Here is a 20307-nt window from a genome sequence, read left to right on the forward strand (position 1 = left end):
GAGTGTCCGTGGAAGTAATAGAATCAGCTTCACGAATCCTCCCCACCAAAACTGCCCTTGGTCTGGATTTAAAGAGCCTCATCATACAGTATTACAGACAGGACAGTCCCATGCAAAACTCTGATATATGGGCATATACAGCAGTAACTGTTCAATTTACATTTTGGTATGTGAAACCATATAGAATCAGGATGTGTCATATATGTTTTTATAGAATTAAGAAAAAAAACAAGGATCAGAATTGATATTTTTAGCCAACAGTCTCCACAACACACAAACGTGTGTTTGGAATAATGGAGGAATAAAGCAGATTTGAGTAAAACCAGCAAGCTGACCTCATCACTCTCAGTCCATACCTGAAATGTAGCACCGGGATGTATCCTGTGTAAAAAATATCACTTGTCCTTATAAATCCTAAGACCTAAAAAAAAATATAATGTGCTGCAGGTGGGGCAGGAGACAAAAACGTATTACTTTTGTCTGATTTCACCATTTGAATATCTCCTCTCTTGCTTGTGTCTCTTTTTATGTCCTCGTCTTTACAGCTGTTTATATACCCTCTTGGAAAGTTCTCTCCTTGGAGGTAATTGGTGTATAAATAACATTTACTTGTATTGTGTTATATTAATTTTCTAAGTGTTGATCTAATTTTACTCACAGGGATGTTTGAAACTTAATCTAACCATTTCGACTGGTTTACATGGTAAAATTAAGATAAGTGGACACTGTATCTTTCGTACAGGTGTATTTTTCTACTAAGGAACATGAGTTATATTTAGCCTGCTGTTCACTGTAAAGGAATACATTTTGCACTGTGTTTGACTGATAAAATGTCCTTTGTGATGCATTAAGATTTAGAGGAAACAGGACAGCAGCTCTGCAGGAGGCTCACAAGAGTTATAGGGGGTTAGAGGAGAATTAGGCCTATATAGAAGAGTAAAAAGCAATATTAACAAAAACATAACATTTCTGCTATTTTATTGGAACAAACAAAGTCCACTCTCTGAGAATGACCAAAAGTAACCTCTGTCTCAAAATGTCTTAGAAAAAAAAGAGTCCAGGGATCAAGACACACTGGGGATGTGTTCCAACTATTATTCTCTCACTCCGTTGCAACAAAACAATAGCAAGACATAAATATTTCATTCTTACACATTCTTAAAAACATTCGTTTACATCAACATTCAGCTGCCACATTGACTGGCCTTCAGGGCTGCACAATTACCTCCTTAAAATCATAATTTTCACATTTGTATCAGTTACATGAGAACAGCTGCCACATGCTGCTGATGTTTTTATGCAACAGCTAAATATGATAAAGGACAAAATATAACCATATTACGGTTGATGATATACCATCATCAATTTAAGTTGTTTTTATTTTAGGTCAACCAACTGTTTCTGTGTGATAGCAGGAGAACTTTACTGCGAAATGATCAGCATTGGTCATGATTGTGCAGCCCTGTGCTAACATTTAAACCCTTCATCCTTACTTTTAAAAGTGTTGGGGTGCGTTCAGACTGACAGTTACAGTAAGTCTGAGTCAGTTTAGGAATGGGTTGCAAAAATTATTGACGAAATTAAGACTTAAAAAACTGGGTGTGTGGATCATAGACTGTATGTGATGTGTCAGCAGAGCAGCAGGTTTCCACTGAGGTTTGGACTCATAAAAGAGTAAACCATGTACATTACTGACCTGTACATCAACTTCATCTGGTTTTATGAATTTAAATTGTTCTCAGTCCACTACTTTGGTCCAGACTGAAATTGGATTCACAGTCCCCAAAGGATGAATCCTACTGACTTTTCCTCTGCTGTGATCATGAGGATGACATTATGGTTTTGAGTGACTGGCAACTGTTGGATAGATTGCCATAAAATTTTGTACGTTTACATTCCCCCCAGGATCAATCACAATCACTTTGGTGATCCTCTGACTTTTTATCTAGTGTCATCAAGAGGTCGAAATTTAAATTTGCCTAGTACTTTGATTTATGATCACATACCTGCAAAACGAATGACATCCCCATCACCCTTGGATGTGCTTTGTGTTTAATACTAATTAGTAAATGGTGACACTCAAGACTGTGAACAAGATAAATATTATACCATGTTAGCATGATGCTAGCATTTAGCTAAAACCGCAACTGTGCCTGAGAACAACTTCACACAGTTGCTAGCCTGGCTGTAGAGTAGACTAATAGTCTTGCTGATCGAAAAAGAGTCTCTTGATTAGCATTGATAGCATGAGGCTTTACTCTCTTATATAAACACACCGATCTAAATTAATTAAGGCTTACCATGAACCATATTACTGAGGGTGTCTGAACATAATTCATTTTTGATGACTAATTTAATTTTTTCCCCTCCCCAAAACAGTTTGCATGACTGTTATAGGAAATGCTACTGAATGGTTTGTTCCTAAACTTATGAAGCATCTTAAAACAAACAGGTCAAACTCAGCTCAGCTCTCTTCAGACCTGTATTGTCTTGAAACAAGATAACTATGCAAAAAACAAAAAAGGAAACTATTGCAACGAGCTAATGAAAGCAAGTGTTATAGTTATAGTTAAAACATGGACTACGTATTCAAACAGGCATTTTTAATGTGGCTATGAACTTTACTTAAATATTACATATCTTTGGGGAAAGTACAAGAGGTTACCTTCCAATAATCTCAGTACAATGCAGCCTTGTTTAACTAAAATAAAAACAACACACTGTCACGGTACACTATAAAAAAAACTGCAGCCCTTACTTGGCCTATAGTTGAGTATTACAATAATCATCTATAAGCACTGAATACAAATGCAGTTAATATTAACCAGCAGATGGCATGTGTTTATAAATACACAATAAAATGTACTGTTAGTCAGTAAAGGATAAAGTCCATCGCCAAGCCTTGTTGACCTTCAGAAACAGAAAACAGAAAATTAAGACATGATCATGAACCCCTATTAAAGGGAAAACAACTGAAGAAATATTAAAGTTTTTCTTCTTCTTTTCAAATTAACATTCCCAAACAAAATACAGAAAACATATCAACCGTGTTAAACAATTACAGATTTCAACTGAACACAATGATTTACAGGACTCTTTCATTGCGCGGTGCAAGGGTTGACATCTTTCAGCAAATCCACAGGCAACATCCTTAATAAGTCCATCTTAAGACATGTTCCAACTATTACTCTCTCACTCCGTTGCAACAAAACAATAGCAAGACATAAATATTTCATTCTTACACATTCTTAAAAACATTCGTTTACATCAACATTCAGCTGCCACATTGACTGGCCTTCAGGGCTGCACAATTACCTCCTTAAAATCATAATTTTCACATTTGTATCAGTTACATGAGAACAGCTGCCACATGCTGCTGATGTTTTTATGCAACAGCTAAATATGATACAGGACAAAATATAACCATATTATGGTTGATGATATACCATCATCAATTTAAGTTTTTCTTATTTTAGGTCAACCAACTGTTTCTGTGTGATAGCAGGAGAACTTTACTGCAAAATGAACAGCATTGGTCATGATTGTGCAGCCCTGTGCTAACATTTAAACCCTCCATCCTTACTTTAAAAAAAACAAACAGTTTTTGTATTTTGTCTGTTTGTCAACTGATCGTAATTTAAAGGTTAATTGAAAATAGAGGCCTCTTCTATGCTGTGTTTACAGACATTGCTAATGTTGAACTTTTAACAGCATCTGTAAATATTAATAAATCAGATTTTGTCCATGTAATGAAAGACTTGTCAATCAATTTGAGGAAGCTTCTGTCTGCAACTTTAAGTACATTTAATCTCTAAAATGCAAAGCCAGAATATATCTTTCTTCGGTAGACTACAGACTGTGCAGACTATTAGCATGGTGAATGATTGTGCTGTCAAGCAGTTTTGGTTTGTCCCTTTCCCAGAAGCTTTCCAGAATGATTTTTGTGTGTCAAATGTCAATAATTAAACAATTCTGCCTGCCACTTTAATTTGTTAGAACTTATTTTGCTTGTAAGAATATAAAATAACTCCAAAAAAGCTAGTTAACTACCAAGGGTGACTCATTGGCAGATTTACTGACCACTGCCACAATTTACCACCATTTGGCTGCAAAATCTTTTAATTTCTTGCCCTAATGAAATTGTAGCTCATCTTGCATCCTTCATTGGAGTAAAAGTGCATCAGTAGGATTCCTTAAATGTAAAGGTATATGAAGTCGACAATTAAAAATCCTCCCTCCCATTTGTTTTGTAATTTAACACTTTGATATCTACAATTACATTAAAATAGGAACATGTTTCAGGCAATGCAGAAATATAGTTATTGTACATTACACACAAAATATGTTCAAACATCACTCTCTTATATATATATATATATATATAAAGATATATATCTACAGCATATACAGACTAACATGATTATGGCCAAAGTCACTTAAGAGCACCACCTTCACAAATAGCTGTCCTTAGAAAAAGAGAGATGGAACTGTCTTTAGCCCTCTCCATGTCAAATCAGAGGACGGAGAAAGAGACAGTTCTGTTATTCTAAATGAGATGCAGTGACTCAGAAACACATTCAAAGACATTAAATAGAGACATGGCGATAGACAACAACACATGGAAACCAAAACCAAACAAAAATATATGGATTCAATGTGGAACCTTTATGTGCTATTGCCTACATGACCGTAGTTACATGCTCGACCACCTCCATAACAACCTCCACAAAACTGGTGACTGTCCCTTTAAAATAAAATGTTTCTTATTCTTACACAGTCACAGCGTGTTGTTACTTGGGTTGTGGAGATTTTAACTGAATATCAACAAAACATATTAGCTTATAACGGTGACCATCCCCATCTAATGTGCATCTTTCCATCACACGTGAAGACTACCACAATGCCTGACCTAAAAGCCATTCTGCAGTGTGATGATGACAATCTGTTGAATTTATTCTATACGTTACTATAAAGTGTCTCAGTTAGAACGATTTGTACTTATGCCCACTTGTCATATGGTAAACATGTTTATGAATCTGTCTGCAGACAATGCGCTAATTACAACCTGTGTAGATGAAATAACTCCCAAACTTTCCCAATCATTCCTATTAATTCCCATGGTAAAGCATCACCCCTGAATAAACTACAAATAACCGATCTGCAGGGTTTCACTGCCCAAGACATATGGCTCAGAGAACAAGGTGCTAAATGTGACAACAAGAAAAAACTATTTAGACTTAAATATTCATTTAAATATAAAAATTTTATACATAGAACAATATGGTAGAGTTGAAATCAATAAACATATGTTTTATCATATCAAAACTCAAAGAGACGTACATATGGTGCTTGTGAAAGGACTTTTCTGAAAAGCAGGAGAAAGATGAGGGCACGCACGCACGCACGCACGCACACATATATATAAAACTCATAGAAACTGACACCTTCTCCCAGAGCTCTACCAGGTAGGCATCATGTCTGGGAACCAAACACGACCCAAATGCTTTGACACTTCCCAGTGGATATCATCCAGCCCATAGCGGTGATCTGGGACCAGCACTTCCTCCATGATGGATAGCTGTGTCAGTCTGTCTCCACACATCTTGACAAACTCCACGAAGGCGCTGCAGGACACTTCACACTCTCCCAAGCCGATGGCCGACAGCTGCGTGCAGCGTTGGGCAATGCGGATCAGCTCTTCATCCAGCGGCCGCAGCCCGTTGGCGCACACCACCAGCTCGACCAGACGCGGGCAGGTGAGCCCAACGCGCCCCAGGACGTCTTTACTGACAGAGCGGCCGAAGTATAAATGCGTAACGGGGATTTCGTCACGGAAGAAAGGGCCAAACTCATCCTCATAGAGAAAGAAGTACATGACCAGATTAAATTTAGGAGAGTGACGCACCATGGCGTCCCAGCTGCTCTTCTTGATGGTGTGGAAATGTTGGCCAGGATTCTCACTAACCACGTCAATGCGAAGGTGCTCGAGGTGAACGTGCTTCTCTGAGGACAGGGCGATGAGAAGTTCATCACTCAACAAATGGTAGTTGAGAGCCAGTTCTCTGAGGCCATGGCATTGATCGGCCACACACAGGATGCCTGGAATAGAGAGAATAGTAAATTAGGAGCTTATAGATCTAACCTGCCTGTTTAAGGCTGAGCACAGGAAAAGATGAAGCAATGTTAGCCACCACTGTTATACCTTCCCATAGGTTTTAGACTTAGGAAGACTGATTTACTGATCTGGTGTATCATAACATTATATTTAAAAGCCTAAAATATCTAGAATTCAATATCAATCTCCGCTCCCATCTACATTCATTTCCTCTTAGTCACTTCTGCCCAATTAACTCCTTGAATGCTAATTAACATACTTTTATATTCCTTTCACTTTCACCATTCCCTCTCAAGGTCTGCTAAAAACACAGATGGAGATGAACAAAGATTTGCATCAGTTATAATTGTTCTTGATCAATCAAATTAGTCATTATTAATCAATAGCATTCCTAATATCTGTTATTTTTGCTATTATCCAGTACCTGCAGGTGAAACGTGAGGGCAGCTGCTCATTTTCAGCAGTTTGAGTGTGTCGCTGTTATTAGCCACCAGGACTTTGAGGGAGGGGTCGTCAACCGGTGTATCATCAATCTTCAGTGAGGACAAGGATTTGGAGTTGACAAAAACCACTGTCAGTGCTGAGATGAAGTGAGACTGGTGAACAGGGTGAAAGATAGAAACATTTCATCATCCTTTTTTTTTTTCAGTAAACATAGTCTGTCTTTCAGGCAGCCCAAGATGCTAGTTTTATTTCCCAAAGACATCAAGCAATCTGACAAGCAGACGTAGCTAGAGACCCCAGTTTAATTCTACTACACATTTCCACATTATCCCATCACCCCTGTCTAAATGTATGTGCATCTTTGGGCAGGTGCTTGTAAAATACAAGATGCAAAAAAACAGACACACACTCACACCCACTTCTGCCTTTATATTATATGCATCAACTAAAAAAACAAACATGCAAATGTGCAGCCATACCACTTTGTTTGATTGTTAACAAGAGTGACTGTCAAAGAAAATGGCTGAGTGCAATGATTTTAGCTTACAACTTAGAGATCCGAAATCATACACCTTGTCACAGGCACTTGACATTAATCAGAACGGCGGCATCTTAAGACACTGATCAGAGATTATAGCTTTAAACTGGAGAATTGTTTCACCACGGCAGTTGTTACAATTCTAGGCTTTGCTTGTAGATAGATATGCACAGACAGAATTATCATGCTGCATCTTACTTTGGGCAGCTCCATGAAACTGGGCCGAGCTGTGGAGATGAGCCCCAATGTTTTCAAAGAACAATTCACGAGCTGAGAGAGGATGTCGCACGCTGCCTCCGCAGACTCTCTGCTGCTGTCCACCTAAACAGTATGGAGGTAGAAAAACGAGAACCCACTGACAATTTCATTTGGACAGAATATAAGAATGTACTTCACTGCACACTTCATTACTTTACCCATACACTCCTCCTCTCCTTTTCACTATCAGTTCATACCTTGAAGCTGACATATTGCAGGTGGTTGGAGTGCCTTTTGATTATCTGTTTGATGAGGTCTGGGTGTGTGGCCTTCAGGTACGAGCTGGCTGGCTGGTTTAACTCAAACTCAAAACACCGCCACAGCTCTGGCATGTGAAAAGCCTGGTTCCAACCTCGACACACCTATAGTGGCAAGATTAAAATCAAAATTTGTTTCTGCTTGACGCCAGCCTTTTTGGTATTTGTAGCAATTTCTGAATTTGGAGGACAATTTATTTTAAGTTTGCATTTCACATACTAGCAGTATTCAACTAAAAACATCCAGTTATTCCATTTAAAAATTCAAAATCCTCTAACAGATAAAGGTTGATAGAATAAAGGTTGGTTTAATAAAGTCATATTGAAACAATAATGAAACAATCTCAACATGCCGTCTACATTGTTATTTCAGCAGTGTTAAATAAAATCCTCACATGACACATGACACATGCCACCACAAATACTGCTTGCTGTCAAATATTATCCATTAAGTGTAGCAATTGATGGGATATTACTACATCGGCACCTGAGAGGCATAAGCCCTGTCCAGTAGAGGCAAGTACTGGAAGATGTGGAGCAGGATCTCCTGAGGCAGACATTCCCAGCGGGCACCCTCCTCCTCCAAATCTTTCTCCCTCCTCTGCTTGCAGGGCCGTTTAAGAGTCTTCTGAGACCCACCGCTGGTGCCACCTCCTTCCTCCTGCTCATTCCCTTGGAGAACTCGTTTCATCCTGGGTAAACAGAAGAGTAGTTAATAAGATCCAGATGGTTGAGACGAATTAATTTTACAGGGGAAAGAAAGTCTTTATTAGCAGTACTGTTTATACATGGCTTCTTCATCACAAGACCCAACATGCTTGGCAGACTAAATGTTGCCCCATTAAGACTGCAGTCCACGGTCTGGGTAGGCTGATTCATGCTGACACATACTGAATACATATATGTGAAATGATGCATGGTTGTAACTGTTTTCATTATTGGGTAATCTATTAATAATTTATACATAAATTAAATATTAAAATAATAAAAGATTTTAATTTCACAATGATATGAAACTACAGCTGCAGCTCCTCATATATGTGACACTCCAACAAAGAAATGTTTGGTAGTTTTATATGATAAATGACTTAATTGCAATTAACAGATTTTTTTAAATTGTCATTCATTGATTTTCTTAAGACTTAACGTTAATTATCGTTGTCATTAACAAATCATTGAGGCACTACAGGGTTGCCATACAATATCCAACTTTTTCTACATCAGCTAAGAGTATAATACATTCATGACTGTGTCACCCTGCATTTCACACCCTGCTACTACCTGCTGAACAGTCTCAGGGGCATCTCTGCAAAACCTGCACCTTGGGTCCTGTCTGCTGTGGTAGACCTTGCCTGTATGGATCTGATGCTTAGGGCCTGTTCTGGGGCTGCTATGAACGGAGCCTCTGTCCTTCAGGCCGGCCTTTGCTAGCCTCTGGCAGGATTTCTTGATGTTAGCCATTTCCTTAATCTGCCAATGATACTTCATCCTCCTACTCATCAAACCCATGTCTTCTGCTGCCTGATGCATTCACGGATGTTCCTTCTTTCTCCTTCACTTTGGGTGGAACCCTCCGTGCATGTGTGTGTACATACATACATGTGTATATGTATGTATGCATACACATGGTGTGCGTGTGTGTATACTATACACATGTTTTTCAGTTAATTTACACTTTTATCTCTGGTTGTAGTAGCCCATTGTTAGTTACTCACTGAAAGTAGACATTCATGTCTAGTTATCCAAGTTAATGTTATTTTCTTATGCAATTAAAAAAACACCAGAAAATGATATTGCTACAACTCTGGGAAAAAATGGAAGTTGTTGCCTGTTATAGATGTCTGTTAGGCTTGATGAACATCTTTCTATTAAGCAACATGGTAACATTTTAGTGAAGAGACTAAGACTGAAGTTAGGGTTTAATTTTTATTTCAGAGACAAGTCCTGTTTTTCTTTAGAAGCCGGGAAGGCTGGCCTCCACCTGCCATCTTCTTACCAGTTCTTGATTACAGTGACTTATTTAACTTATTTTCTTTCATCAGTATTGGTCGATATTAATGGGATGTCGATAAATATTATTTGAGAGCACCAGCTAAAAATGATTGGTTTCCCCTTAATCATGCATGCAAAAATGACACTATGATATATATTTTGGAAGTTAGTCCCTTGGTTACAGTGGTGTTTATATTGTATTGCCCAGACCTGCATGACAGACTGAATTACCTGCAGAGCTGCAAAAAGGCAAATCTGTCCATAACAAGGTGTCTCCTCTGCTCACCTGAGAATGAAATCACAGGACAAGAAAGGCCACGCCTCCCTCTGCCTCAACCTACACCACTGTCTGACAAAGTTTGCTTCTGTCGGCAAAAATTGTCTTTAATTACCAATTTCTGCACATAAATGGCGCGATGTTGGCGACCTTTAATGGTTAGTTTACAACACAAATCCATCATTCCAAGACAAGAGCTTAGCTTAGCTTAGCCGAACCGAGCCTCGGATCTTGCTAACTACTTAGCAAACAAGTTGTGATGAATGTTAAGTGACAGATGAAAAAATAGCTTATTTGGACATGTAGGCAACTCGGGGTTCACACGAGTTGTCTACCTGGCGTTTTTCTTACCTGGCGTTCGCCTTCGTCGGATGTTTGTCAGAAAAAACGCTTACTCAACATCAACCGGGACCGACACAAGAAAACTGCGTTCGAGCTGGCCTACCGATCAAACACATTGGACCATAGGACAGCACGGGGTGTCGGGAGGTTAGCAGACACTGATTACAAGCTTATTCGAGGAGGTTTTTCAAAAGTCCTTTCGTGTTCCGAGCGCCTGACCTAGTTTCTCTTCACAACTCTGCTGCTTCGGTAGTTTGCTTGTCAGCTAAAGATGGCGTTTGTGTTGTTGTGTCAAGCTGGGTGGGCTGGCCTGAAGCTTCAGTGAACTGTCGGCAGGGGGAGTCATTTCACTGTACTGGAGTTATTCCCCATCACATTGTAATTGGTTCAGGTTCCAACATTTCAATAAAGATACTAGATAGTATAATTAATCCAAATATTAGGCAAAGGGTAATCATACTCAACAATTGTCCATACAAACAAACAACGGAATATATACAGATAGTTAGGGGGCTGGTCAGTTTAATAGCAAAAAATCAATTCTGTGTACAAAACACACCCATAGAGTTTCTCCAAGACATAAACTGTACACAAGGACTGCAGACCACACATTTCAGACCACAAAATTCAATGGAGGCACATTGATAGAAATGTATCTAATCAAATATTTTTGTAATTAATTGCACCAGTGTTACCCCAAAATGTGCTTTTGCTGTTAATTTTCAGCTATTATTTAGGTGATCAGGGCCAGATTTAGCTTCTGCTTTTCCTCCACATCTTTAACAGATGACATTGACTCACAGTGCAGGTGTTTTAGTAAATTGCTGGAGTTGGCCCTGAGTAAATGCAGAGGAGGGTGTTGTGTTCTGACATATTGGCAGTTCTGAGGTGGATACAAGGGCATACCAGGACATGCCTAGTACCCCTTATGATGCCCCTTAATCTTGCGTTGTTTTCTCCCTCCAACAGGGAATCCCCTTTTCAATGTAATATTGTGATATTAATAAGAACATTCTTGCACAACAGCTACTATATTTTGGCTGTGTTTTGAGGACCATTTATGATCTAATTTTCATGAAGATTCTTTCAATTAATGAAATAGTATCGTGTAGTATTATGTAGGGAAATAGTATTGTGTGGGGAAAAGTGTGTATTGCACTTGGCCACCACCATACCACTGTTGCCAAACTCTGAATGGTCAGGAATATTTTTTTAAATGGTTGTGTGAAGCCACATGTATTGTGGCCTCTTACCAAATATTTTTTAGCAGCATCGGAAAAGCAAGCTGGTTTTCAAGTACTGTGTTTTTAAGACTACTTAAACACCATAAAGAGCAGTTTAAAAACCAGAGTTGAATACTGAGTCAACATTAATATCCCAACAATGACGCTCATCTTTTATATCGCAGAATACATTCAGTAATAGATCACATTTTGGGAGAAGACATTGTAGTCCAGCACACATCAGGAGACTGGGACTGAAAGTAGACTACCACATCCCAGCTCTGTCACTCAGGCCCGAGAGCCATGGTCTCACACAGGTAGTGCCGTTTGCCAACACAAACAATGTCATCCCAGGAGTTTAACCAGTCCTTCCCTCCAATGCCTTTCGGTGGCACAATGGCAACACAGTCCTGTCCTGACAAGTCGGTGTCCCAGTCGGGAACGGCATTGTTTGGCTCTGATTCCTTCCAGTAAATGACATCCCACTTGATAGTTTTGCCATTGATCCATAAATGGGTGCCCTCCTTCACCATGTCCTGCAACCCGATCCACGCTGAATGGAAGTCTTCTTGAGGGTGTGCCTGTACATACTGAAAAGTCATGTTGGTCAAGAATGCCTGGTCTTCAGCATTCAAAACAATAGCCAGGTCACCACCCATGCTAATGCACAACTGGCGAGCAACTTCCCACTTCTCTGCTACTGAGGACAGGAAGAAGCAGCGTGAGGCGTGCTCGACCCAGCCTGGCAGGCAGCGTGAACAGTGCAGTGTGCTTTTGTTGCAGAATCCCCAGAGGAAAGTCAGATGGTTAGAGAACAGGATTGAACGCTGTTTTTGATTTTCTGCTTCTAGCTGCATGGAGGTTTGCTGTTCATTGATTAACAGCTGGTGCAGGCGTTTGTTTTCTGCAGTTTCCATAGTGATGTTGTGCAGTGATTTGTTCAGACGCAGGTTCAGTTGTCTCTTCTCTTCTTCCACAAGGCTGTAGTTTTCCATGGTTGATTTTAGAAGCATGTTCAGCTCTTTGTTTCTCACTTGCAAATGTGTTTTTTCTTGCATTGTATTCTTCAATAGCATGCTCAGCTGTGTTTTTTCAGCTGACATCAAAGTCAAGTTGTACAGAGTGGCATTCATGAAAAGTTCCAGCTGGCCATATTCACTTCTCAGAAGGGTGAGGTTTCCAGTGCAGTTCAGAAGTTGCTTCAGCTCACTGTTTTCTATTTGCAACTGCTTGGTGATGTTCCACATAGTGAATACCTCCTCTGCCGTGTACTGAAATCCTGCTGTCACACTTTGGTTTTTATTTATCTGAATAAAGAGAATGCCGGTCACACCACAAACAAGCACCATCAAAACAGCAATCACAATGGCTTGCCACATGGATCCCAGTCTCCTCATGCAGTTGTTTTGAGTGTCTCCTCTGTTTATCTCATCTTGAACTTCTGAGGCATTTTTTTCCGGATCCTCACCAGAATGTTCATTAGGAAAACTAAGAATACAAAAAAGACAAGGGATCAAGAGATGTATCGTAAACAAGAAGTTCTAAAATCACACTACACGGTAAATACCACATTTTAATTACAAATTGGTGTAGTAGTATGCTCTCAAATTCCACATATCTTCATTACAATTAGCTTCTTATCTAATTGTCCCCAGCAATCACTGGGCAAGCACCTGTGAAAACATTCCTCACCTGTTGGACTGTTGGGACTTATATACAATACATTTGATAATTGTATTACGTATGGCATGTTACGTTACCCTATGAGGGAGAGAGAAAGAGGAGTGATCAAAAAGCAAGTGTGTCTCGTTTTGCTGCCTCTCTCTCATTGACTCAAAAAGTTCTATTTACAACCATAACAAGCAGCAGAATAAGAAAGTGAACTAAATCACGTGTTCTGTATGTCTTTTGATCTCCACTACTCTTAAATCACAGACCAGCACCTACACACAACAAGCAGCTTCATTACAATCAGCTGATCGGATTTTGTGTGTGTGTATATGTGTGTGCGTGTGTGTGTGAGTGTGTGTGTGTGTGTGTGTGTGTGTGTGCATGTGTGTGTGTGTGTATGTGTGTGTGTGTGCATGTGTGTGTGCACGTGTTGCAATCAGGGTTATATGTTTTTATATATGTTACACTGTGGCAGGGCAAATTAAATTTTGGATTAATTTAATACTACAAATAATAAGTTACTATTTTAATGGGAAAACAAGTCACATATCATCTTGATATTTACAGAGGCATGAAAAATCGGCGATCATTCTGATGATCATTGATCAGCGTTATCATCATCCATTGGCATAACCCTAATTCACATCTCCTAAAATATTTGCATATTTCACTTGGATTGGACCAGGGGAAGGTTTAGTCATTTTTGGATGGGGGGAGGGGTGCACAAACTGGGGCAGTTTTGAAGAAGTGAGGCACATTTGTAAAATGAGCAATAATGTGTTAAGAATTACATTCAAAGCTCTGGTTCTTGGTAATAACAATCTCTATCAACTGCTGTTATTTTCTTTATTTATTACTCAGTGTAGTGAATGAATGCCAAATAAATAATTTTTATTATATTATAATAAAAATAGAAATATTTTAGTATGAAATAATAGATAGATAGATTAAACAACAAGATAAAAGTAATCTAACAAGAGGTAGAGGAAAAGTGTTAAAAATTATTGAAAGCTCAACAAACACTTAATAGAGATTGAATAAAAATAGAGTAGATTTCAGGTTAACACTTAGACAAACCTGCAAGGTTGGACAGTGGGTCCAAGTGGGGCATGCAGGGGCATGGCTGAGAGCAGTGACTGGTTGTGACATCAAAAAGTCACGTAATTCCTGACGGCTTGTTTATGGCACAAATTCTGAGTACATATTGTATGGATTGAACACTTTGATACTTTAACAGTATTTTTATAGCACCTAGACCTGCTTTATAATCAAAAAAGACATGGATATCTCACTTTCTACAACATGGGAGCTTTAAATGGCCTAAGCTCCCTCACAAAGTAGGCCCTGCTCTGTCTCAGTTAAGTCTGTTGTTAAGGTGGACTCCAAGGTCTTTGTATCACCTTCACTTTCTCTCCAAGAATGATGACATAGCTACCAAGCACAAAGAATATAAAAAACACCAGAAAAACCAAGAAAAGTCCTCAAGGCACCCAATATCCATATTAGGGTGTAAAAGCACAGCAAATAGAGTATTTAAAGATAATGACACAAAAGTACAAAACACAACAACGTTAACTGGATCTATTGCAACAGGCTGCCACTACAGCAGCACCATCTTGAACCAAAATCAATAAATATGCTATTTGTAACTCTGGAACAAGACTAAAAAAGAGACAAAATGACAACAAACAACACATCCTTTGTAGTCATTTTGTGCTTCTATGTGGTCATTTTGAATCATTTTGTGGTCATTTTGCGTAATTTAGCGGCATTTTGAATGTCTAGTCTTTTTGAGTCAATTTGTGGTAATTTTCGTCTTTCTTGGTCAACTTCTATTTATTTACTTTTTGGTCTCTTTGTGGTCATTTTGCATACAAATAGCCACCCATCTGATTTCTGTGAATTTTGTCAGGAGCAAACTAACATACAAATAAACAGCATTTGTTAAATAATTTTCTTCTCTGCCCCTTCCTCTCAAATCTTCACTACATCAAACGCTCTCACGATTGGTAAAGGTTATCTCCCAATATTCCCACTCTGACTACCTTGTCCTATACATTATTGAATCCAAAAATAAGTAATTTCTCAAACACTTTAAAAAATGCCAACAGTCAGAAACGGCTCTAAACTTACTGTACCATGTACTTACCTCACTTGGATCTCCTCTGTGTCAACCATAACGTCTCTGTTACTGTGGTTTTCCTCTGGATTTTCTGTTTTTCCTCATTTTTTTCAATTGTATAGCACTTCCATGTTTACTTCGGACCCGTGGATGGCGCTACATGGAGCTAAAACACCACCCGGAGCCCAGGGGCAGCTCCACCATTAATTACCAAATGTTGAACATGAAGGTTCTTCTCTGATTTTCAGCGCCAGTTTCCATAGTAACCTCAACAGCAGAGCGAGATCGCGCTGCTGACGTTTTGCGAGATTCAACGTTATTTCCTGGAGTAAACCGTTACCAGACAGTTCAGAGCATCTTTGCCGTTAGTTGGTTTCGGTCTTTGCATGAAGTACAATTCTTCTGCAGTTGTTCACGTTGTATAATGAAAAATACCAGCTTAGGAGGTATTCCCTAATTTCATACTCCTACTTGGGCTAGGACAAATATATGATGACGTTTGTGAGCTCGTTCTCTATTAGCCGATGCTTACTAAACGTTGTTAACGCTTTGCGTATGTTATTGTCCAATCGAATGAAGGCGTGCAATTCAATTCAGCGCAACAAAGCATCAGTTTGTTCCATTACTCAACTTATACAATGAAAATTGAATAAGGAAGTCGAGAGCCGGAAACCGAAACAGCTCGTCTTCAAAGTAAAGGTTGCGCGTTTTGAACAAAGCAGCCAGCACGTTTGTACCGTATCTACCGTCAACCGAGAGCTAAGGTATATAAATAAACAAACTGCAAAATAATGAACATAATTCATAACTGTTATAGTCTTTTTCCGTTAGCCCACAATGATCGGGAATATCCAAGAACTACTATAAGGTCTTGCGATTCATGTATGTAGCTTTTCAATTTATTAATTTGGTTAAGGTTATCTGTATGTATGCATATGTATGTGTGTGTGTTCCGACCACGCACAGATTTTTGCAAAGTAATTAAAATGACGAAAGTAGACTCTGGTAGACGCACTTCCCCTATGGAGGATGGTGTTGATCAGGTGGGCAGAGCGAAATTTTATAAGCAAGTTTGACCTTTTGAAGGGTTACTGGCACATACCCCTGCCAAAACGAGCTCGCATTCATAACACCCACAGGCCTTTGTTCCTACAAGCTGTTCACATCTGCATCAGGCTTGATGAATCTGTGTTAATTATATTTTTTTTACTTCTCCACATTAAATAACTTTTTGACTATTGAGTAGAGGCTCTGCTGGGAATTATGATTAATTTTGATGAATTTGATTTTTTTTTTATTTTATTTTTTTACTGAGTGCCTGATTGATATTGATATTTCTTTTTTTAAATTACCCAAAACACAAATTCTACAAGTGAAATGATGATTCATTTCACACATTTCACACAGTTTTTTTAATAAACTTTTTCCCATAAATTGTGTATTTTTTGGAAACACACAAACGGCTTGACTTCAGTACTCATCATTAAAAACTAAATTGTTCTCACATGAGCCAAGAGAAGATTCTGCCTTGGTCGGGAAAAAATCTTATTTGTAGACTAAGTTCAGTGAATAAAACTCATTTCATGCATTATAGATTGTAAACATACAGTAAAATAAAGATGAAATTGCACACATTTAAAATGGAGATATAGGACTGGACTGGTTTTTACGGCTTTATTTTTAGACTGACATACAGATAGGTCAAACACTCTGTCAATAACTAGAACTGGTTTGTGTTTCACTTTAGAGACTGAACACACAAATCCTCTAAAACAAGCAGGAAGTTAAGCAAAACTTAAAGATTGTGATCATAAAACAACAATAATAATAATAGATTGATAAATGAATACTTCAGATCAAATGTGTTGTCAGACTTTTTTTAACATCAAGATCAGTTCTGATGAAGTTCTTATGATCATACTGATCACAAAAGATTTTTTTTTGTAGCTGTGATGTTTGTATAAGCAGAAGAGCCATGATCAAAATGAAGGTGCAGTTTCATGTTTGACCACAGGGAAGGAGCATATCCTCTTAAAATCAGTTTACATTGAACCATAGGCTGTGATATAATAATGGTAGTTACTTCTGCTATTACTGCTGTCACTGCAGCTTCCAGTAAAATCACTACATGACACCAATGTGACCTATAAGAACAGTATCAGACCAAAGCAGAGAAAAGTTCTGTAGTGTAACAGTTTTATTCCATTGTGACTTATGATGTTCACTTCTGCAACAAGAATAAACCAATATATGCCAATCAATATGGCAAGCACTAATTCAACACTCTTTCAACAGGGATTACTTTTTGTATTTCGTTATCTTACCATCCCAAAGTGACAAAGGAAATATCTATGACATAATTGTACAAAATCAGGGGAGTTTTAAACCGTGCAGTCTTGGATTACTGTTAAGCTTCGTGTTGTTTCTGAAACTGGTTTTATATAAACCAGTGTATTGGTTACACTGTCATGAATGCAGCATCACTGAATGGGAATACTTACTGCACATGTACATGATGACTCATCCAGGTGAAAGATGTTTCATGTATAATGCCAGTATATTATTAAGTAACTAACAAATACAGACAATCTTCCCCTGATTCATCCCAGTGAGATGTCCCAATAGAAGCGGTGGTTGGCAGTATTTAGTGCACTGTGAGGGAAACAAGGCAGAACAGCTCTCATGTAGATCTGCTGACCCTCAGATGGGTTTTACCAGACCCATGTTTGCTTTGCAGAGAATCCTTGCAGCTTCAGTACCTTCCTAATGAAATCGCCTCACTCAAGAGTGGCTTTAAAACCATCTCCAAAGACAGCCCACTGTACAAACTGGATCCAGTGTTGGATGATGGAACCCTAAGAGTTGGTGGTCGGTCAAATAAAGCAGCATTGCCAGCAGAATCAAAACATCCAGTGATTCTTTCAAAAGACATGCATGTATCCACACTCATTTTGTGCCACATTCATAATCAACTGGGCCATGCAGGGAGGAATCACATGCTGTCAAGGTTACGACAAAAATACTGGATTACTAACGCAACCTCTGCTGCCAGGAAGGTAATATCAGACTGTATTGTATGCAGACACAACAGAGGAAAGCTGGTTGAGCAGAAGATGGCTGACTTGCCCGAAGAGAGGGTGTTGCCTGAAAAGGCCCCTTTCACAAATGTAGGAATTGATTATTTTGGCCCACTAGATGTTAAAAGAAGCAGAAGTCTTCTTAAAAGACATGGAGTGCTGTACATGTCTGACCAGCCATGCTGTGCATCTGGAAGTGGCTCATACACTGGATACAGATTCCTGTATAAACAGTGCAAAGAGAAGCAGCAGCAGCCATGGTTTTTCTTTGTTCTTTTGTTTGTTTTATTTTGTTGCAATAAATCCACACAAAACTGCAAGATTGGAATGGACATTCATCTTCCTTTGCCTGCATTAAACCACATCCCTATGGTGCATCAGTGGCCTTTTGATTAGGTTTGGTTTAAAGTTTAATTTTTTTTTATGGACAAATGGTCACTACATCATGTTTGCATGAAATGATAATACACAATATACTTAATCTATGAGACACACACATGTACCTGGGATGAACTGGTTAAGGTGGAAACCACAAGGCTGACCCCGCCCTTTGTCAGTCTACCAGTCTCTGTGTACAGCTGCACACCTGGTGGGTCCTGAGTGCAGCTGAGGTGGCACCTCTGTGTACTCCATATGTCCTGGATGTGGAGAGAATCCAGCAAAGGGACGTCCAGGGTGGCGTGGAGATCCTGGATGAGTAGGGACGTCTCCTCCACCCCGTGTGTCCTCCCTCCAACAGTGCAGCCTCCACTCCTCCCAGGAGATCCTCAGGATCACCTTGGCAACAGTCACGCTGAGCATCATGCGCTTCCCCTCCAGGTAGGGCTGCCACTACGCCTCAATGAGAAGGCAGGCACCTCCGGGGGGTCCACCTCGAAGATGCAGCGTCGTCATCCGGCCACCATCTTGGAAAGCCAACATACCAACATTTTTTGAACATTTAAAACTAAAGTCCTGGCCACATCTTATATTGCACCTTTACAGCACAACCATCAACACTGACATTTAAAACTAAAGCTACATGTATTTTGCCAACACTTAAGTTAAAACTAAGACATTGAGCTTAACTGATATTGACACATTCCATGCATACAAAACATTTTGATTTGACGGTATATAAATCTATGCTTGGAATATAAAATACAATCATGCTTTACCTTATACTTACATTCAATTTGTAACTTACAAACATTTGTATTTGCCCATTTTGCATTCAGGCCAGTAGCCTAGATGTTGCAATGTTCACATGAAGCATCAAGATATAAACCCTTTGTGGAACCACTTTCCTGGGAAAGAAAAACCTCAGACGCTGTGGGACTCGCATCCAGTACCAGGCAGTTGATTTCTGCAAACAAAGAAGACATAACAATTTTACTCACCGAGTATTTCACTTACTGAGCGTGGACTGCTCACAGAGCCAGGTTTCAGTTGCAGCCATGTTGGTTTCTATATACAAAGAAATCATGGTGTATTGTCCCCCCAGTCACCATATGTTGGCAGTCTTTATGTTACGACACAGCTAGGGGAAAAGGGAAACAACATAAAACCAGGTGTTATTAGTAAATCAAATTTATTGCATAACCCAGATGTTAAATAAGGAAACAAAAATACAAACAAGGTGAGAGGATAACTAAAGTAGGGGAACAGAAGCCAACAAAGATCCCAACTGTGCGATTCTAACCAACCTCAAAACACAAGCAGCACCCCTGTTCCTAATGTGTCCAACAGTCTTTTTCTAAGGGTGTGATGCACAATCAGAATTTTAAAACTAACCCAGTCCCCAACAATCACTACCAGCATCTCAAACCAAATCACAAATTACACACACATGTTGACAAAGGCGGTGAAGAGGCGCGCTGCCTATCATGTCAGCCGCCACTAATGATGTGCTGGCCGGGTATTAAGCTCTTTTCCTCTGAATGCTTGAACGGCTACAGCTGTGGTGCCAACTCAGGATCATTGTCGCACCAATAGGAGAAGCCGGCCGTGGA

General features: G+C 39.2%; 2 protein-coding genes across 2 annotated transcripts; both read right to left on the reverse strand.

The window, feature by feature from the left end:
• Positions 1 to 2588: 2588 nt before the first annotated feature.
• Positions 2589 to 10536, reverse strand: LOC130171139 (F-box/LRR-repeat protein 3-like). The gene is made up of 6 exons (XM_056378999.1): positions 10233 to 10536; positions 8100 to 8304; positions 7553 to 7717; positions 7296 to 7418; positions 6540 to 6711; positions 2589 to 6099 (listed from the first exon to the last, which is right to left on the reverse strand). The coding sequence occupies exons 2-6, from the start codon at positions 8301 to 8303 to the stop codon at positions 5459 to 5461; spliced, it is 1305 nt and encodes a 434-aa protein (XP_056234974.1). The 5' UTR covers position 8304; positions 10233 to 10536; the 3' UTR covers positions 2589 to 5458.
• Positions 10537 to 10737: 201 nt separating this feature from the next.
• Positions 10738 to 15851, reverse strand: LOC130170835 (low affinity immunoglobulin epsilon Fc receptor-like). The gene is made up of 2 exons (XM_056378501.1): positions 15267 to 15851; positions 10738 to 12934 (listed from the first exon to the last, which is right to left on the reverse strand). Exons 1-2 carry the CDS (start codon positions 15293 to 15295, stop codon positions 11731 to 11733), a joined length of 1233 nt encoding a protein of 410 aa, XP_056234476.1. The 5' UTR covers positions 15296 to 15851; the 3' UTR covers positions 10738 to 11730.
• Between the last annotated feature and the right edge of the window lie 4456 nt (positions 15852 to 20307).

Source organism: Seriola aureovittata, chromosome 1 (genome assembly GCF_021018895.1).
Source record: "Seriola aureovittata isolate HTS-2021-v1 ecotype China chromosome 1, ASM2101889v1, whole genome shotgun sequence".
NCBI lineage: Eukaryota > Metazoa > Chordata > Actinopteri > Carangiformes > Carangidae > Seriola > Seriola aureovittata.

What these genes read in the sequence shown, in the direction of transcription:
- LOC130171139 (XM_056378999.1), bottom strand. Translation starts at nt 8,303, where the DNA reads ATGAAACGAGTTCTCCAAGGGAATGAGCAGGAGGAAGGAGGTGGCACC. An exon ending in GTTTCATGGAGCTGCCCAAA is followed by an intron (nt 6,712 to 7,295) that starts GTAAGATGCAGC and finishes CCTGTTCACCAG; the next exon opens with TCTCACTTCATCTCAGCACT. An exon ending in CCCTCACGTTTCACCTGCAG is followed by an intron (nt 6,100 to 6,539) that starts GTACTGGATAAT and finishes TCTCTATTCCAG; the next exon opens with GCATCCTGTGTGTGGCCGAT.
- LOC130170835 (XM_056378501.1), bottom strand. Translation starts at nt 15,295, where the DNA reads ATGGTTGACACAGAGGAGATCCAAGTGAG. An exon ending in ACAGAGGAGATCCAAGTGAG is followed by an intron (nt 12,935 to 15,266) that starts GTAAGTACATGG and finishes TTGTATTCTTAG; the next exon opens with TTTTCCTAATGAACATTCTG.